Below are 17,769 nucleotides of genomic sequence, written 5' to 3'. Positions count from 1 at the left end.
ATTTTTAAAGAAACATTTTTATTAAAATAACTTTTCTAAAGCAAAAATAATAAATGAGAAGAGTGTTGCTGTGCATTTTACATCTTCTGCATTGAGCCTGGAGGATGGCAGCACTCTCAACTGGGTCTAGGCCTCACTGCTGGCTTTACTCAGAGGAGCCACTGGCCCAAAGGCCCCTTTTCATGGCTCTGCGGATGACTGGGTTGTGATCTTTGATGTTACAGCAAAACTCAGAAGGTGGTAGTTGTATTTTGTTTGTTTATTCTGCAATAACAATGATTCATTTTAAAACTTGAATGTATAATAAAGCATTCCATGGTGTTCTAGGCTTTTACAAAACGGGATAAATAAAAATTCAAATAAATACTCATGACACAAAAGTGTTTCAAGGTTCATTATAAAGTCATTGAGGTTTGAAAAACGTAGAATAATAAGTCCTTCCTATTTCTCACAGCTGCCCATTTCTAATTACTTTCCCTAATATTCAGAGTTGCTTCATGCACATGTACAAGTGTACACCAGTAGTAGGATATTACATACAGCGTATTTCTCTACCTTTTTCCCTTAATGTATTTTTAAGGTTTTGCTGTATTGCTGTATACAGCTTCCTTTTTTGTTTTCCCACAGTATTGTATTTGACTATATGAATGAATCAAGTCTTTTTAGCCAGTCCTGTAATAAGAGAATTTATTTAATTGTTTGCAATCTTTGGCTGTTATAAACATTGTGGCAGTAAATAACCTTGTGCATGCACCATTTCACACGGGTGCCCACTTCATCTGGAGGATAGATTTGTACACGTAGTTCCTGGGCTGAGAGGTTGTGTGCACTTGTAATTGTTACATTTCCCTTGTGAAGGGTTGGGTGAATGTTCTTTGTTTTTTGTTTGTTTGTTTGTTTGGTACCGGGGATTGAACTCGGGTCCTTGTGCTTGCAGGTCCTTGTGCTTGCAAGGCAGGCCACCGAACCACTGAGCTAAATCCCTGGCCCTGGGTGAATGTTCTATTTCATTAGTATTGTATAGAAGTTCACACATCCTCACCAACAGCTTTACTTTTGGATACAACCCCTGCCCCCACCCCAACACCTATATATATTTTGAGAGCTTTATGACCACAGGAAAAAGGATTGTACATATAGGAATTTTACTTTGGCATTGTGCCTTGCAGAGTAAAATTCTGTTAAGCCTTTTTTATCTGAAAGAGAAAAGAAATTGTATATTCCTTTTTTAGATCTCCAAGATTATAATGATAAAATTTAGTAATCAAAAAGTTAACCATTCTGTATAAATCTTTATAAAAATTATTTCAAGTGCTTCATGTTAAAGTACATCATAAAATAGTTAAGATTCTTGTATTGCAATTCTGATTTTAAAAATACGTTTTTAGTTGCTTAAATATCAGCATCACAAGCAAAACATAAAATGGTGGGAAGACCTCTTTCTTTCCGTGTTTGTATTTAACAATTTGTTGAATAGAAGAGCCAAAATGCTTCCAGTATGTCTTTAAGCCTGAAAGAAAGTAGGCTCCTTTGAAATTAAATTTTAGCAATGTAGTTGAGTAGAATTTAAACAATTCACAATGCCAACTTTCAGTTCTTCTGAAAGCAGGAAGTGTATTACTGACACACTGAAATATTCCAGCCCAAAGAACATCCCTAATGCCATATGTGGTAAGAATTTGTCACTAGCCCACAAACCACTTCTGTAATGCAGTGAATAAGCAGAATTGGTCTTTGTTGGACATTTCCAATCCAATATGAGAAAGAACCTTGTTTTTCAGTGTCTTATAAGTAATTATTAGCTTATGCCATGGAGAGAGCCTGTCCCGGGTGTTCATGGTTTATTGAGAGAAGAAATAAAGACACCTGTGCATAATTCTTTCAGACATAACATTTAAGCGTGGTTAGGTTATTGAGACCCTAAGTTAAAACAAGTTACCTGCCTACATTAAAGAGTGAGCTAAATATCCCAGCTCAGCTTATTATATCTTTAAATAAAGGTTCTTGTATTCTTCATTGTCACTTGTTTGGAATAAGTATTAATCTTCTGTTTGCATTTATGCTAAAAAAATTATCTTTTGGGTTAATGATTAAGGAGCTGGGAAAAATAACAGCTAAGAGCAAAACGCAAATTAGGAGGAATTGGGTCAGCAGATTTAGTGAGGAGCTGTTTGAGAATCATTAACATTTTAAACATAACAATGTTTCTCTAAATGTGAATTTTATTTTCTTGTATTTTAAGCGATTAAGAAGATTGTCTACCAAATATAGGACAGAAAAGATATATCCCACAGCCACTGGAGAAAAAGAAGAAAATGTTAAAAAGAACAGATATAAGGACATACTGCCATGTAAGTTTTAAATGCCCTTGATAGAACAAATAGAAATGCTAATTAGCCTTCTGTAACCAACTCCCTTTATCCTTCCTGAGTTTGTTAAGGAGGTAGTAATTAACCTCTTTTTCAAGGTACACTACAACATAGTAATTTGCAACTTGTTTCTTGTTTTTCCTTTCCATAGTAGTTTTTGTTGGTGTATATTTTCTTCTTAGGCATCATAATTTCTCTAATGATAAATTGTTTTAATCACCAAAATTCCAAGTGAAAGTATCTTCTGTAGACTCTATTCATAGAGAAGCTGATCTTACTAAGATTTTTGTAAAATGCTCAAAATACTGGTTTATCTGTTACCTGTTTGTAGTAAGATCCTTAATTAACTATGCATGAAAAAGGACCCTGAGATGCCCCAAGAGCAAGTGCTTAGAAAACAGCCTTGATAGAGTTCCAAGGGGCTTTTTCAGTTGCCAGATTCAGGGTCTTTTTTTAGCGTTTATTCTTTTCTGTTAAGTATTTTGAGACCATTGCCCAGTCCCTGTGAAATCTTTCTTCTCCTGTGATCTCTTTCATATCATCTCCTCCCTGTTCCTCACTGATTTGATTATCTTCATCTCCCTGTTTTTTCTGCAGTGCTGCGAATTGAATGCAGTGTCTGGCTCATGCTAAGCTGGTGTGCTACCACTGAGCTACATCCCCAGCCCTTTTTAAACTTTGAAACAGGGTCTTGTTAAATTGCGTAGGCTGGCCTCACACTTGAGATGCTCCTGCCTCAGCTTCCGGAGTAGCTGGAATCGCATACAGGTACCACCTGGCTGACCCTTCATTTCCCAGCTGTGGAATATGTTAAAGCATTAATAAGTAGAAGCATAGGGTGACAATAAAGAGCTGTACCTCTGGAAGTTCAGATCCTTGTTACCTGTAAGACGTTGGTCTCAGCTTCTCTGGGTTTCTCGTCTGTGAAGTGGAGACAATAGTGGTAACCTTTAGGGTGAAGATGGTAACTGCACTCATTAAGCTTTGGCAAAACATCTCCCACTTCCCTTACTGGTTTTATGTTTTAGTCCGTCAGGCTGCTGAAACAAAAGTACTGTGGACTGAGAGGCTTGTCAGTGACAGAGCTGTTTCTTGCAGTGCTACAGCCTGGAAGTGCAAGGTCAGGGCACTAGTGGGCGACGCCTCTGCCCAGTGAGGGCCTCTGCCCAAGTGCGCCCCTGGTGGCCAGGTCATCTCCAGTCTCACCTCTCAGTACTGCTGTCTCGGCTTGGGCTTCAGCGAAGGGGCAGGAGGACATGAGCATTTAGGCCACAGGACCGATCCCCTTGTTAGGGGTCGCCGTGGGTTTCTGGGGGCCTCCATTAAGGAAGATCGTCTTGAGGTGTTCTCCCAAATTAATGCATGTGCTCAGATAGTACACTTATTTTCTTGTCATTTAGGCAAATCTTAAGTAGCTCCAGGTTTTTGTTTTTATATGTTGCTTTGTTAATTTTTATTAACTTGCACAGAAAAGTTTTTTGTGTGTAGTATGTGCAGAAACAACTGGCAAAAATCCCTGCCCTTGTGCAGTGTATGTTCTAGTCTTGGTGATGACAGTGAATACAAATTAACACACCATCTGTTAGGTGGTGACTACTGCTGTTGAGAATAATACAGCAGGAGCCAGGGACATGGAGAATGTTGGGAATAAAAGGGAGAACAGTTTTGGATAAAGAGGAAGGTTAGTGATGTGCTGTTAAGCTGGCTCCTGAAAAATAAAAGCACTGATTCATACTGTGTACTGATTTCTGGGACAAGTGGATTTTTATGGTAATCATCACAACAACTATGAAGTAGGTACTATGTGCTGTTTCATAGGGGGAAATTGAGATGCAGAGATTAAATGGCTGGCCATGAAGTTGATAGTTTGGAATGAGAGTTTAAGTGAAGGCATTTGATACACAAAACAGTGATTCTGAGAGAGGATGACATTCAGCAGTGTGTGCAGACGGTGTGGTTGTCTTATCTGGAGTTTGGAGTGCGGGCAGAGCCCAGGTGTAGCGTGGCAGCCCTCCCACGTTGGCTGCGGAGGCTGTGGTAACCATCAGCCAGCTGAGGCTGGTGCCCCAGGTCCTAGAGCCTGAGCTCTTAATTACTGTGCAAGAGTCAAAATAACAGCCTTTTTTTTTTCCTTTAGAAATTTAAGATTTGATAGGTTGATTTCCATTAAACTTATTTTGCTTTGGAAAATCACACTGAAAGTAATTGCATTTACAGATACATATGAACTTACTGTTGGAAATAATTTATCAGTTTCCTTTGAGTGTTTAACATGTCCATTGTTTGCACAAATTTTTTTAAACAGCTTTGAAATCTGATTTACCCATTTTGAATGTACAATTCCACAACTTTTTTTTTTTTAATAAATTTATAGAGTTGTAAAACAGTGAGCATGATCCAGCTTCAGGACATTTCAGAACTTTCAAAAGATCTGTCGTCTTCAGTACCAGCATTTGCTAATCTGCTGTTTACATTTGCTGTTTCTGCAGATTGTTCTTTTCTGAAATTTAATACAGGCACAATCATATAATATATGGTCTGACTTCTTTCACTTAGCATGTTTTGGAGGTTGATTTGTGTTGAATGTAGCAGTTCATTCCTTTTTGTGGAGGAATATTTCACTATGGATATACCACAGTTTTTTATCCATTCACCAGTTGATAAACTTTATGAACAGTACTTCTGTAAGTATTTCCATGTAAGCCTGTGTGTGTATGTGAGGTTTTATTTATCTTGGATATACTGGGAATGGAATTGTTGGTTCTTTAGAAGCTGCTGAACTGTGTTTCGTAGTGGCTGTTCCATTTTATGTCTTCAGCAGTGATGTGTGAGGGCTCCGGGCTTTTTCATATCCCCATCAGAACCCTCTCCAGTGCTTCTCAGTGTGTCACCCAGACTGGTCTTGAGCTCCTGCCTCAGTGTTCCTCATGCATCAACCTCTTGAAGAGCCAGGACTACTAGATGGGTGCCAGTATGCTAGCTTTGGAAGTTTTGATTATAGTTATTTTGAGGTTCTCATAGCCTCATTTGCATCTTTTCTTGTGCTATTAAGTCTTTTGTATTTCTTTGGTGAAGTCTACTTAAATCATTTATCCATTAAAAACATTCACTGAATGGCAGGCTAGACAGTGGCTCACCTGTGAGCCCAGCTACGTGGGAGGTTGAGGCTGGAGTCTCATGAGTTGGAGGCCAGCCTGGGCAATTTATTTAGCAAGGCCCCATCTCAAAATAAAAAAGGACTAGGGAATGCACCTCTGGGTTCAGTCCCCAGGAGCACATCAAAAAAGGAAAAGTCTTACTGATTTGTAAGAATTCTTGAAGTGTCCTGGCTACAGAGGCCAGGAAATTGTGGCAAGTTCTTCGCTCTCCTAGGACTAGAGACCACCCACCTCTTTTCTGCCAAAGCTGAGCTGTGCTTTAGAAGTGACAGGCCTGGGTACTCTGCCTATTCCACTTTTATTTCTCGGAGTTAGGGTTTAGTTAATAGATCTGTTTCCTTGGAAGTGATTGGATTTATATATTTTCTTTTGTTGCCCCCAGTTGTTAGTGTTTGCTCAGGACAGAGGAGGATGCTGCTTTAAAGAGACTTACGTAGCCAGTATAGATTTCATCTTTTGGATTTGGACTCTTGAGAGAGTATAGAGGTAGTCAGCAAAATTACAGGAAGGGGCATTGTTTTTATTTCTTAGATATTTAGATTTTTTTATACTTAAGAGCACCAGTGAAATCGTTAACATTTATATGTTTATGTTATCTGAGCAAAGTATTAATGTTTTGGGAATTCTCAGCAGTACACTGTGTATAGTATAAGGCCATGGCACTATATTTGCTTGTCATTTAGAGTGTAAATAGGGAGTATTAAATAAGAATTTACTGAATCAAACTTAGTGTATAATATAGAATACCAAAAATCTTTTACTATTTTAATTTGCTCTTTTTGTTTTTTGGGTATGGGGATTGAACTCAGGACTTTGCACTTGCAAGGCAGGTGGCAGCACCGCTGAGCTAAATCCCTAGCCTTACTGTTTTAATTTGCTTTCCCAATCTCCACCTGTTGAATTGGCAGTCGATGAAAGACTAGCTAAAATGTTAATTACTGAAGCTGGTTAATAGATGTACAAGGATTCGTTACACAGTTCTGTTGTATATACTTAAGTTTTTCATCTTAGAAGACTTTTTTTTTAAGTTTTTCCCAGCCTGCTTATAGCCAGCCTGGCATGCAGGCAGCCAGTCTATCATTTGGGAGCTACAGTTCTCGTCGGGATTCGTGGCACTGCAATAAATGGACAAAGCATTGATAGATATGTAAACACTTTTTTTCTGTCTTGGAAACATGAGATGCGTCATTTTTATTAGCCTGTATGTCTTTCTTGTATGTCTCTGCCTATAAATTTCTAAGTAAGATTTCATCAAAAGTACATAAATTAATCAGTAGAACAGGACCTCAGTACTGTGTACAGTTTGGACCAAGGAAAAGTAAGTTATTCATTGTAGTTGTCCCTGTAAGGGCTAAATAAAGCCAGGAGTGTAGCTCCGTGTTAGAGTGCTTGTGTGGTGTGTGTGAGGTCCTTGGTTCGAGCCCATGAACTGAGGCAGGAAGATGACAAGTTTGAGGCCAGCCTGGCAGCTCAGCAAGAACAGAAACGGCTGAAGCCCAGTGGTGGGGTACACACCTGATAGACACAGGGCCCTGTGTTCAATCCCCCGTACTGCAAGAAAAAAAATGTTCTGGTTATCTTCTTAACCTTATATTTCATTAGTATGTACGTGAGTGCTAGCCAGGTGTAATTAATGCAGTTTTTTTCTTTTCCTTGTAGTTGATCACAGCAGAGTTAAGTTGACTTTAAAGACTCCTTCTCAAGATTCGGATTATATCAATGCAAATTTTATTAAGGTACATATTTACTTTTAAGTTGTATTTTTTGCTATTTGAGATGCCCAAACATGGTATCAACAGCAAAAGGAATAAAAGAAAATCACTGCCTCACATATTTTTGTGTTCTTTCCTTCCAGCCTTCTTATTCATACAGGTAAACAGTTTTTGCTTATTGATTGTAAAGACGGTTTTCTATTTTGTTTCTTCATTTACATTGAAGGCCTGTAGATACGCCTTTACAATGTCATCTTCTGAATTATTCTGCCAATTTGGGGACACACATGTATGTGGTCACACACTGTTGTTGAACTATGCAGCTTGTTTCCATTTTTCTTAAAACAATTATCAGAGAAAATATGTTTGTTCTTTTGAATAGTTTCTTGGGATAAATGACTAAGGTTGGATTTACTTGGTAATATCAATTTAAAATTATAGAACATAATAGACTTTTGGAAATTGTTACTACTATATTTTAAGTGACAACTCATATCCAAGTTTAAATATAGTCTTTGTTTTTGAGACAGAGTCTCACTGTGTAGATCAGGCTAGCCTTGAACTTGTGGTGATCCTCCTGGCTCAGCCTCCCTAATACTGGGATTAAAAACTACTGTACCCAGCTTTGTTTTTTGTTTTTGTTTTTGTTTTGGTAGTGGGGATTGAACTGGGTCCTTATGCTTGCAAGATAGGCCCTGAGCCCAGTTTTAAATACATTCTTTTAAAGATATTTTTGAGCCGGGTGTGATGGCACACACCTGTAATCCCAGCATTGGGAGGCTGAGGCAGGAGGATCGCTGTGAGTTTGAGACCAGTCTGGGCTACATAGTGAGTTCCAGGTCAGTCTCAACTACATAGTAAGACCCTGTCTCAAAAAAAAAAAAAAAATTTTTTTTTTTTTGGATACTCTTTGACCAAAGTAGTTATTATATGGTTATCAACAGAAATTGACATCAAAAAGTGGCATTTGCTTGAGCTAAATAAAATGCATTAGTTTGTTCTGTAAGTTTTTTGATTTTTAATCTAATTATATAGTAGTATTATTCCAAATTAAATTTGATATTTAAGCATCTTTTAAAGTTTTTTGTTGACAAAATTGTTGGGCAGTGTATGTGTTAAAGTCAGTGAATAGTCATGATTGCAAAAATTTTTGTAGGTAAAGTCGTTTATTATAAATGCAGCAAAAGCCAAAATTAATAGATTAAACAAAAATTACTAAATAGGTAATTTGCTATTATAAATGCAGCAAAAGCCAAAATTAATAGATTAAACAAAAATTACTAAATAGATAATTTGCTGTTTTAGGTGTTGTCAACACTCAACATTCTTTTATAAGGACACATGTTAAAAGCTCTAGTTTTTCATTGTACTTAATGACACTGATTCATTGTATGACTCAGTTTCTGTACCGGTGGTGTTTATTTCAGTCAGCAGTCATGTGTGGTCTATTCTTGGATTTGTTATTTAAAAGCTTCATAGTTCAGTAAACTTGAAGATGATGGATAGATAGATAATTAAAGGTAGCCATGGAAGAACGTAGCTAAGAAGAAAGTATTAAGTGATTCCCATATATTTAGAATCAGCGTTGCTACTGTATTTCTGCTCTTCTTAGCCTTGTTGACTAGGTATTGGGGCTTTGGTTTTGGGGGGTTTGGGGAGTTTTTGTGGTACTGGAAATCAAATGTGGGACCTTGTGCTTACAAGGCAGGCAGGGGAACCACTGAGCTAAATCCCTGGCCCCTGGGACTTTTGTTTTTAATTCTTAGATAAGTAATAATTTTTCACTAGTATGAAGGTGTCCTTAAATAGGAATTTATGATGTGTCTAATAAACACAAAAAAATGGTAAGTTACCAAAAGCTGAAGTGAATTGATATTTTTGCCATGTTTTTATGTAATATGAAGAAAAATTATTTTAAAATGCTTTAGGTAAAAACACTATTTCCAGGTGTCGGGGGTCTAAGGTCCTACACTATTACTGATAAAATTTGAAATGTTAAAATTTAGCTATCAAATATTTTTGTAATCGTTCTAAATGGAAATTTACTTTTAACCATTTTAGGGTGTCTATGGGCCAAAAGCATATGTGGCAACCCAAGGACCTTTGGCAAATACAGTAATCGATTTTTGGAGGATGATATGGGAATACAATGTTGTGGTAAGTACTTCACTTTTCATAATATACTTTGAGAAATTTTGTTTAATGACATAGGATGTTTTCCTGAATAGGGAGAAGACATGTTAGCCACAGTGCTGTTTAATCATTGCTAACGTTTCCAAAATACATGAAACTAATTTCTTAGATATCTCATTAAATTCTGACAGACTAGCTCACTATATGAAGATGAGAGTGTGATGTTAATTTAAACCTTGTCCTAAGTTAGTAGCTGATAAAAGACAGCCACCAAATAACTTGAAAGAGACCAGAAACGATTAGTGTTTTCACAGGTCAGTGAAATGCTTGACAGCGTGTGCAGTTACATTCTTCACCTTTTTCCAGGCATAGACCCTTTAGTGAGTCCCTTTCCCGAGAATGAGGCGTGAGAGTCCGGGCGTGCCGCTCACTGCCCTGCCCCCAGCCGGGCCTGGGTTAGACGCCCTCAGAGCTGGGGGGAGTTTAGTGCCTTGTTCTTCTGGATGAAGGGAAGCACTGTGCTCTGAGGTTCGGAAGCCTCAAGAGAAGTAAGTTGGGATCCTGAAAAGAGCCACCCTGCTCCACCTTGTACTCTTGGGACCAGCGCATATGCTTGCTGATGATTTTGGTTGTGTGGATGTGGAAAATAAGAAATAAGGAGCCCTTATTGCTTGCTCTGTTGGGAACATTGCAGTAGGTGTAGTGAGTCTAAAAATACAGTAATTCTAAAGATGTTATCTCTATGTTTAAAGATGTTAAACTTAATGCATTTAAATTTTAGACAGTGTTACTAAGTGTATTTTGAGTAATCAATACTAAATAAAAAGTATTATTTAACTAGATAATATCCTAAAAAAACAGCATTTTAACACAGTTTCAAAAGTCAAACTAAGTCTCATTAATTGGCATCAGCTAACTTGTTGCTGTATAGTTAGCCCTTGCTTAGAAAGTATGCTTTTGATAGTAAGACTACTTTTTTAGACAAGTCAAGTATACTTTTCTGCAGGGTAGAAGTACCTGAGTTTCGTGTTGTGGTTAAGATCCCCTTGTGTTGGAATGATACATTCTTCCTTCTGTCCTCCCCTCTCTCTAGATCATTGTGATGGCCTGCCGGGAGTTTGAGATGGGCAGGGTATGTACGCCTCCTCATACTTCTGTGGGGTTAGGCTGTCCTCCTCTTAGTAATTGATGATAACTATAAGCTTATGTGGTTAAAGTAGTTACCTTCTCATTTGTGTTCTTCTGTTTTTATGTGATAAGAGGAACAACATAATCTCTAGCGCATGTATGCTTTTTAAAAAACATTTCGTAAGTATATTTTATGATATAATTAAAATAATTTTGTGCTGCATTGGGACATAATATGAATCGACAATTCGGATTGTTGAACTTGAAGGCTTGCAAAATATGGCACATGCTGGATGGTAGTTATGTTGCTGTGAAAACTGTAGGGTCAGAGCCTTATAGCAAAAAAATTTTTTTTAATATTTGCACAGGACTGTACAACAAACAACCATGTGGTTGCTTACATGGAGTCCCCACATAGTCAGTTATCAAAGCAAAATAATTTTTATTTATAGGATATATAGTAACTGTTTGGGTCCAGTAAAGATATAGTACCTGTCCTTCATAGCTTACATTCATGTGCCGCTTTAACTGAATGAAGAAAATCCATTTATGGAAGGAAGCACAGTGACACTTGACCCAATCACTGTCCATCAGACCACTCAGGCTAGTTTGTACTAGGGAGAGTTTTGTTTCTATTTTTATTTTTATTAATTTTATTTTTTTGATACAGAGTTTTCAGTAAGCAGCTTTTTCTACCCCATTGGTTCTATTTTCTTGTATTTTTCCATTTTAATTTGCTTTATAACTTAAACAGAATCTCCTAGTCTTAGGTATTATTTCTCAATTTTGTGTTGATGGGCATGTGTATGAGAACTGGAGAGGTAATTTATTGGAATGAATTAAGTGACTTCCTCCAGCCCAGCCCTTTTCCTTTTTTGACATGAATTTTACAAATGAAGAATGATGTTGCAAAGTTAATGTGGCAGAGTTGACAAAGACCACTAAAATGATAATGATTTAGAAGTAACTTTTTCCTGCTGCTCTAACCTGAAAAATGGTTACTCGATGTTTTTTTACGTGGTATTTGGTTTTGGATATCTGTTACTCTGGCACTATTCTTGTTTGTTTCTTACTATTTTTACCCAGTGTACTATTCTCAGCCTTATTTGAGAGACAAAGTGGATTTTAAAAAGTCATAGAAACAATAAGTAAAATGATTTGTTTTATAGTTTATCTTCCATGTCCAGTTTGGTTAGCTTGTTATGCAGTATAAGTGAAATATCAGGTTTCTGTTCCTCTGGCCTTTTTGTCATTAAAAATAACACAAAATGCGTTCTCTTTTTTCGTACTTCCTGGCATATTGAGTTTTTGAGATTATTGTTAACTTAATTATTATTATTATTATTAAATTATTAATTATTAATTAAATTAACAATTATTAATTAATTATTAATTAAATTATTAAAAATTATTTTAACTTAATTTATTTTTTTATTCCTTAAATTCACTACACCTTGATGCAGTCTGTAGTTACTATGATTTAACAGCCTACAAAAATCATACAGATAAATTTTTGAGAGGCTTTATCATTCTATTAACTAGAATTTTCAGGATAGAAAGGGTGTTGTATTAAGTTGCTATTAGATTTATTTAGGTGACAAATGAATTAGCTGATTGTGGAACTCAGCGACATTTCTGTATTAACATAGACAGCATTTATTGGGAACATTCTATATTATATAAGATTGAGGGACATCATATATTCAGCTTTTTAAAAAATAAAAATCAAGTATATTTTCCTATTTTATATCAGGTGACTAAATTATGCTAGTTGTGTGGGAAAAGTGCAGTTACTTTGACAGGTAGTGCTTTTGGTGCTCCATCTGATCAAAGTTGAAAACAGTTGATTTTTAAATTATGTATCATTTTCTCTGATTTCAATGAAATAATGGTGTAATGTTAGGTGATGGACTTGCTGCTTGGCTAAATCAGAAGAAAATTACAGTTACATGGTTAGTTGAACCTTTTGTCATCCAAACTTTCTTGTAGTTTCTATATAACTGTAAGCCTGACAGGAATAGTTTTGGTTTGATTTATGCTTAAAACTGAAGACTACATCTTATTCTCAGTGTTCTAGACAAATGAGTAAAATGTAATTCTGGTGGTCCAAAATAGAAATGAGTTGGGCAAAGATACTGTGAATGAAAAAGTATTTCAAACATAAAATGTTCTGCTTTGTGAATATGTAAGTATAGTATAAAGATTTCTCTCATCCTGTTTTATCCCCTTCCTTTAAAATAAACCATAGTGTACAATTGGTAGATCTGTCTATATATAAATATATATTAAAGATCAAAGATATGTATATTAAAAGTCACGTAAATCTGCTTTATTAGACTACATTTCACTTACTGCATAGAAAGTGGACGTGGCTTTACATTCTTCATGTACTTTTACTTTTCTTCAAGATATGAACTTATTCTCTTGAAATTGAATTTCTTTTATTACTTAAGTCATATTTGTATATCTGGTAATTTATGACCAAATTTTTGTTAGGTTGCATACAGTAAATCAAAATACACTCTTGGTATACTAAATTTTTTTTTTTTTGTATTGCTACTAACTAGTCTTCAAATATTTCAAGATGTTTTAAGTAGAACATCAATTACAGACAAGAGTAGAGAAGTATTTTTATTTATTTATTTTTTCCTCATTGAGTTTATTGGTACATTTTAGGTATACAGCATAGTTACATTCATTATTGGGATCTTGTGCCTTTATGTGACAGGTCTTGGTTCTCATTTTTACCCCTTGTCCCTGCCCTCCAGAGAAGTATTTTTAAAGTAGGAATAAAATTAAACAAGTGAGAATGGTAAAATGATGTAATTCTCTTAATTATCATCAGTTTATAGCTTGAATGTCCTGATTATACCCCTGTGAAAATACCGGTATCTTGTTTGTTTCTTGTCTTCAAAGTTTAGATAAGAAAATTCCTTACCTTGATTATATTTTTTATCTGATGCTATGTATAAGTTAATTTTAAACTATAGAAAGTATGGTGTCATTTCATAAATCCTCTTAGGAAATGATAATATATTTACAAATAATAAGAATTTAAGTGAAACTTTAAAAGTGAACTTCTATAAATGTTACACAAATGTAGAATATAAATTACGGAGTAACTTCATTTGAAGTTTTGTTGTACTAGTGTGGTTTGTTAGTAAACAAAATCATTTATAAGAGATAAAAGTTCTTAAAGCTGTGTTTCGGTAAGAGATGTTACGAAAGGAAGTTACTACATCTTTTTAATTATGTGGAATGTTATATAAATAATTGGGAAATATTTTAACATAATTTCTGTTATTTGTTCCTCCCAAACTACATTGTATGCTGGTATTAGATAAAGTTAGACACAAAATGAACTGTTGAAATTAAAAAATATAAATTAGGAATAAATTGAGCAATAAAAACATTGAAATATTGTTAGCATGTGCTGTTATTACTAATGGGTAACAGGAAATTCAAATTTCACTCAGCTTATATTTAAGTTACTATTAAGGTTCAGGCCTTTTTCTTTTCATTCTATTAATGAGCTCATATATTTTTCAGGGGTAATAACACCAGATGAAAAATTAAATTATATTGAATAAAGTTTCTTGGAGCTAAGGGTTTTGTGATTTGTGGTGTTTTGGTAGTACCATTCGAGGATCTCTTATCTGAAGTGAGGTGTGATGGCAGTGCCTGTGACACTCTGTGAGGCTGAGGCAGGAGGATTGAAAGTTTGAGCCCATTTAAAGTAATTTAAAGATTTAGCAAGACACTGTCTCGAAGTGATAAGGGCCAAGATGTAGCGCAATGTAAAGGCCCGAGGTTCAACTGCCACCACCATGCAGGGTGGGGGAGGGAGAGAGAGAGAGATCTCCCTGTTGTCTGAAATGTTTGGGAGCAGAAGTATTTTAGAATTTGGAATTTTTAAAGTATTGAACTAATTGGGCCATGGATTTAAGCTCCTGCCTCGAAAGTGCAAGGTCCTGAGTTTGATCCCTGGTACCAAAAATAAAAAAGAAGAAAGAATTGACTAAACATTACCAGTTGAGCAACCTATAAAATCTGTAATCTTTGAGCACCAACATGATACTCAAAAAACCTTGACTTTGGGATGTTTCAGGTTTCGGGCTTTTGGGTTAGCAATGCTCAGCCTGTATGAGACTTTGAGCCAGGACATGTAATTTATATGTGGTGTTTTTTTTTTTTTTTGGTACTGGGATCGAACTTGGGTCCTTGCACTTGAGAGGCAGGCGGCAGCATCACTGAGCTAAACCCCCGGCCCTATACATGATCTTGACCTTGAATGTCTTCTAGCAGGGATGAGGACCCAGGGAAGCCCACTTTTCCAGAACTGTGCCCGTGCTGTGGGCGGCTGTCCAGCCTCAGCCCCCTGTCTACACGAGTGTCACCTTGTACAGTGACAGATCGTGCATCTGTGATGCTTGGCACCTCACTTTTGGTAGCAGATGTTACTGATTTTACATCACCCGAGTAACTGAGTTACTGCTCGGCCGGGTGTACGGCATTATTCAGTTTTCCATTCTTAGCTATGCTAGTCTCCCATGGCCTGTTTTCTGTTTGCTTCCAAGTATTAAAACTTTACAACTAGATAACCAAAATATAAAAATAAAAGATAAAACAATCCTCTAAATGTAATTGTATTATTTTTTTTACTGAGAAATGAAGTTGGGGAAATGAGCTGTGGTCTTAAGTGTCTACATTGTTAGCGTTTAGTTCATTGTCTTATAGACAGTATAATCAGCTTACCATTCTTTCAGGTTATATGTCATAATTCCATTTACTGTTTTTGGAACTATGAGAATTTAGTTTGAAATTCATGAACTATAGGAGGGAGAATTTCTGTTGTGTACCTGTGCAGTAGGGTGACTAGATAACAGTCATGTACTGTATATTTCAGAAAGCTAGAAAATATTTTAGAAAAAACTTGTGCTTGGAGAAGTCTTCCAATATTGAGTAAAATATTCTTTTTCCACTGTATCCCAGAATTTACATTTCATGGGAATTTATCCAGGGCCCTAGAGATTGTCACATTACAACATTAAAACTTGTCAGGGCCCCCTCTCCCCTAAATGAACCTTCATGTGCCAGATACTTTCTAAAGCAATTTTTTTATTTCTAGAGGGAGAATTTGATCTACTCTGTAGACAAAGCAGGTAGCAGCAAACAGTTTACACAATTAATTTTCATGACTGACCTTGGTGAGGATGAGATGTCGTAGCATTGAGAATTATCTTTGTTTTTCGGGGATCAAACTCAGGACCTTGTGCTTGCAAGGTAGCCACAGCGCCACTGAGCTAAATCCCTGGCCCACAATGATGTAGTTTTAATAACACTGAGATACGGATCCTCTCTCCCAGCTCCTTGCCTGCTCATCTCAGTAAAACACGGTTTTTTGTTTTGTTTTTTTGTGGGGGAGGGTACCAGGGATCATACTCAGGCCCTTGCATTTACCAGGCAGGTGCTTTACCACTGAGCTATATCCCCAGCCCACACAGGTTTTGTGAAAGTTAACTCTATACAGGTTATTTACTGTTTTTTGCTTTTTGGTTTGTTTGTTTGTTTTGACAACAGAAAAAATGTGAACGCTATTGGCCTTTGTATGGGGAAGACCCTATAACGTTTGCGCCGTTTAAGATTTCTTGTGTAAGTACATGTTTTTATATATGTTGTATAATTATATTATAATGTGGTACAAACCCAAGTGGTTTACAGTTCTCTAAACCCACACTAACTTACAATAAACAGTAATCATGCTTGTTTTTATACTGCTTTTACATTTAGATGCTTTGAGGACTTTTGATAAATGTATAATTAATTTCCCTGTGTTTTATGTATATTTTGTGTTAGCCTTTTATGTATATTTGAGTAAATAGAGTAACCGTGTGCTTTGAGTGATTCATTTGAAAAGTGATGTATTCATTGCACATCAGATAAGTGGGAAAGACCTTATGACTGAAGCATAGCATGGAATATTAACCACTCATACCTGTTAGCTTCCCCTAAATTGTTAGAATTGTGTGAAAATTTTACTTTCTTTTGAAACTAAAGCTTGATCCTTTATGGAGGATAATTTGATAATGAAACTTAAGATGTACGTCTTACACTTTTAATGATCTCTGGACATGAATTAAATTCAAGCTCAAAAACATAGGCACTAGAGAGCCGGGAATTTAGCTCAATGGTTCCTCTGCCTTAGCAAGTACAGAGTCCTGAGTTCAATCCCCTGTACCAAACAAAACAAAACTTATGCACTAGAAATCAGAGAAAATTAATTTAAAAACAAAAATGAGATCCCTGGTACAAAAAACAAAAAAAACAAGGGTGAAACAAACAAGAGGGCAGACAAAATACAATGTAGGTGAGCTGAAGAATGGAATAATTTTCTTTAGGTGCCAGATGATACCATCTTTCTTGACCACCTAGGAGAAATAGTATTTCATTTTTTCAACTAAAAAAGACCATGATTAAGCATTTGTGAAACTGAAATAAATTTCCCTGCATTAGTGAGGAGTCTTCAGAGAAATAGGACCGCTAAGGTATGTGCAAGACTGGGTGTGTGCAAGGAGTTTTATCTTAAGGAATGAAGGCTGACAAGCCCAGAACCTGCCAGGCGGGCAAAGGGCCAAGGCCACGCAGTTAGCTGTGTTCCCAAGCACCCCTACTCCAGCCCCTTCCTATTGTAATGGGATTGAGCCAGGGCTGCTCTACCATTGAGCTATATCTCCAGCCCTGTTTAGTATAGTTTTGAGACAGGGTTTCTCGCTGAGTTGCCCAGGCTCTGCCAAAATGTGCACTCCTGCCTCAGCCTCCAAGAGTGTGGGAATTCACACTCTTGCCTGGTGTAAATTTTTAAAAATTGTACTGCATTTCATATTAACTTGGGATGAGTAGTAACCAATACATACTACACTGTCTGCTTCAGTAAATGAAGCCCTCTAACTAGTTCAGAAATTATTCTGCAATATATATTGGCTTTGTGGGCAGCCTTGGGAAGTAACCTAATTCTGTCAAACATTAAAATGCAATAAGAAAATGTTACGAATGTCACAGTTCAAGGGAAGACAGTACTCAGCACTCAGCAACAAAACAGTTTGAAATTTTTGAACATTTGGGAATCATGAATATACAACCTACAATAATGATAGAGATGTGGAAAAAGATGAATCAGGATTAGGGATTTAGCTTAGTGGTTCCACCACCTACCTCTCAAGTGAAAGGACCCAAGTTTAATCCCTGATAACCAAAAAAAAAAAAAAAAAA

At 36.4% G+C, this 17,769-nt stretch overlaps 1 protein-coding gene across 4 annotated transcripts in view; it reads left to right on the top strand.

The window, feature by feature from the left end:
• The first annotated feature begins 2,218 nt into the window (after window positions 1–2,218).
• The window catches only part of Ptpn12 (protein tyrosine phosphatase non-receptor type 12), a 43,494-nt gene continuing 27,943 nt past the window's right edge, over window positions 2,219–17,769 (top strand). For 2 of the 4 annotated variants that reach the window (XM_033756547.1, XM_033756544.1), the window contains exons 1-6: window positions 2,275–2,351; window positions 2,967–3,137; window positions 7,187–7,263; window positions 9,301–9,396; window positions 10,466–10,504; window positions 16,081–16,152. In XM_033756547.1, the coding sequence (XP_033612438.1) occupies window positions 9,373–9,396; window positions 10,466–10,504; window positions 16,081–16,152 (135 nt within the window). In that variant the 5' untranslated portion in view covers window positions 2,275–2,351; window positions 2,967–3,137; window positions 7,187–7,263; window positions 9,301–9,372. Of the gene's footprint in view, window positions 2,352–2,966; window positions 3,138–7,186; window positions 7,264–9,300; window positions 9,397–10,465; window positions 10,505–16,080; window positions 16,153–17,769 lie in introns of all 4 variants that reach the window. The other 2 variants (XM_010636921.2, XM_033756546.1) reach the window with 2 other exon arrangements.

The sequence above is a fragment of the Fukomys damarensis genome, unplaced genomic scaffold (genome assembly GCF_012274545.1).
Source record: "Fukomys damarensis isolate Sample0158 unplaced genomic scaffold, DMR_v1.0_HiC HiC_scaffold_4, whole genome shotgun sequence".
Taxonomy (NCBI): Eukaryota; Metazoa; Chordata; class Mammalia; order Rodentia; family Bathyergidae; genus Fukomys; species Fukomys damarensis.
Note: the sequence above shows the minus strand (reverse complement) of the source record. Positions and strands in the feature narration are given on the sequence as shown.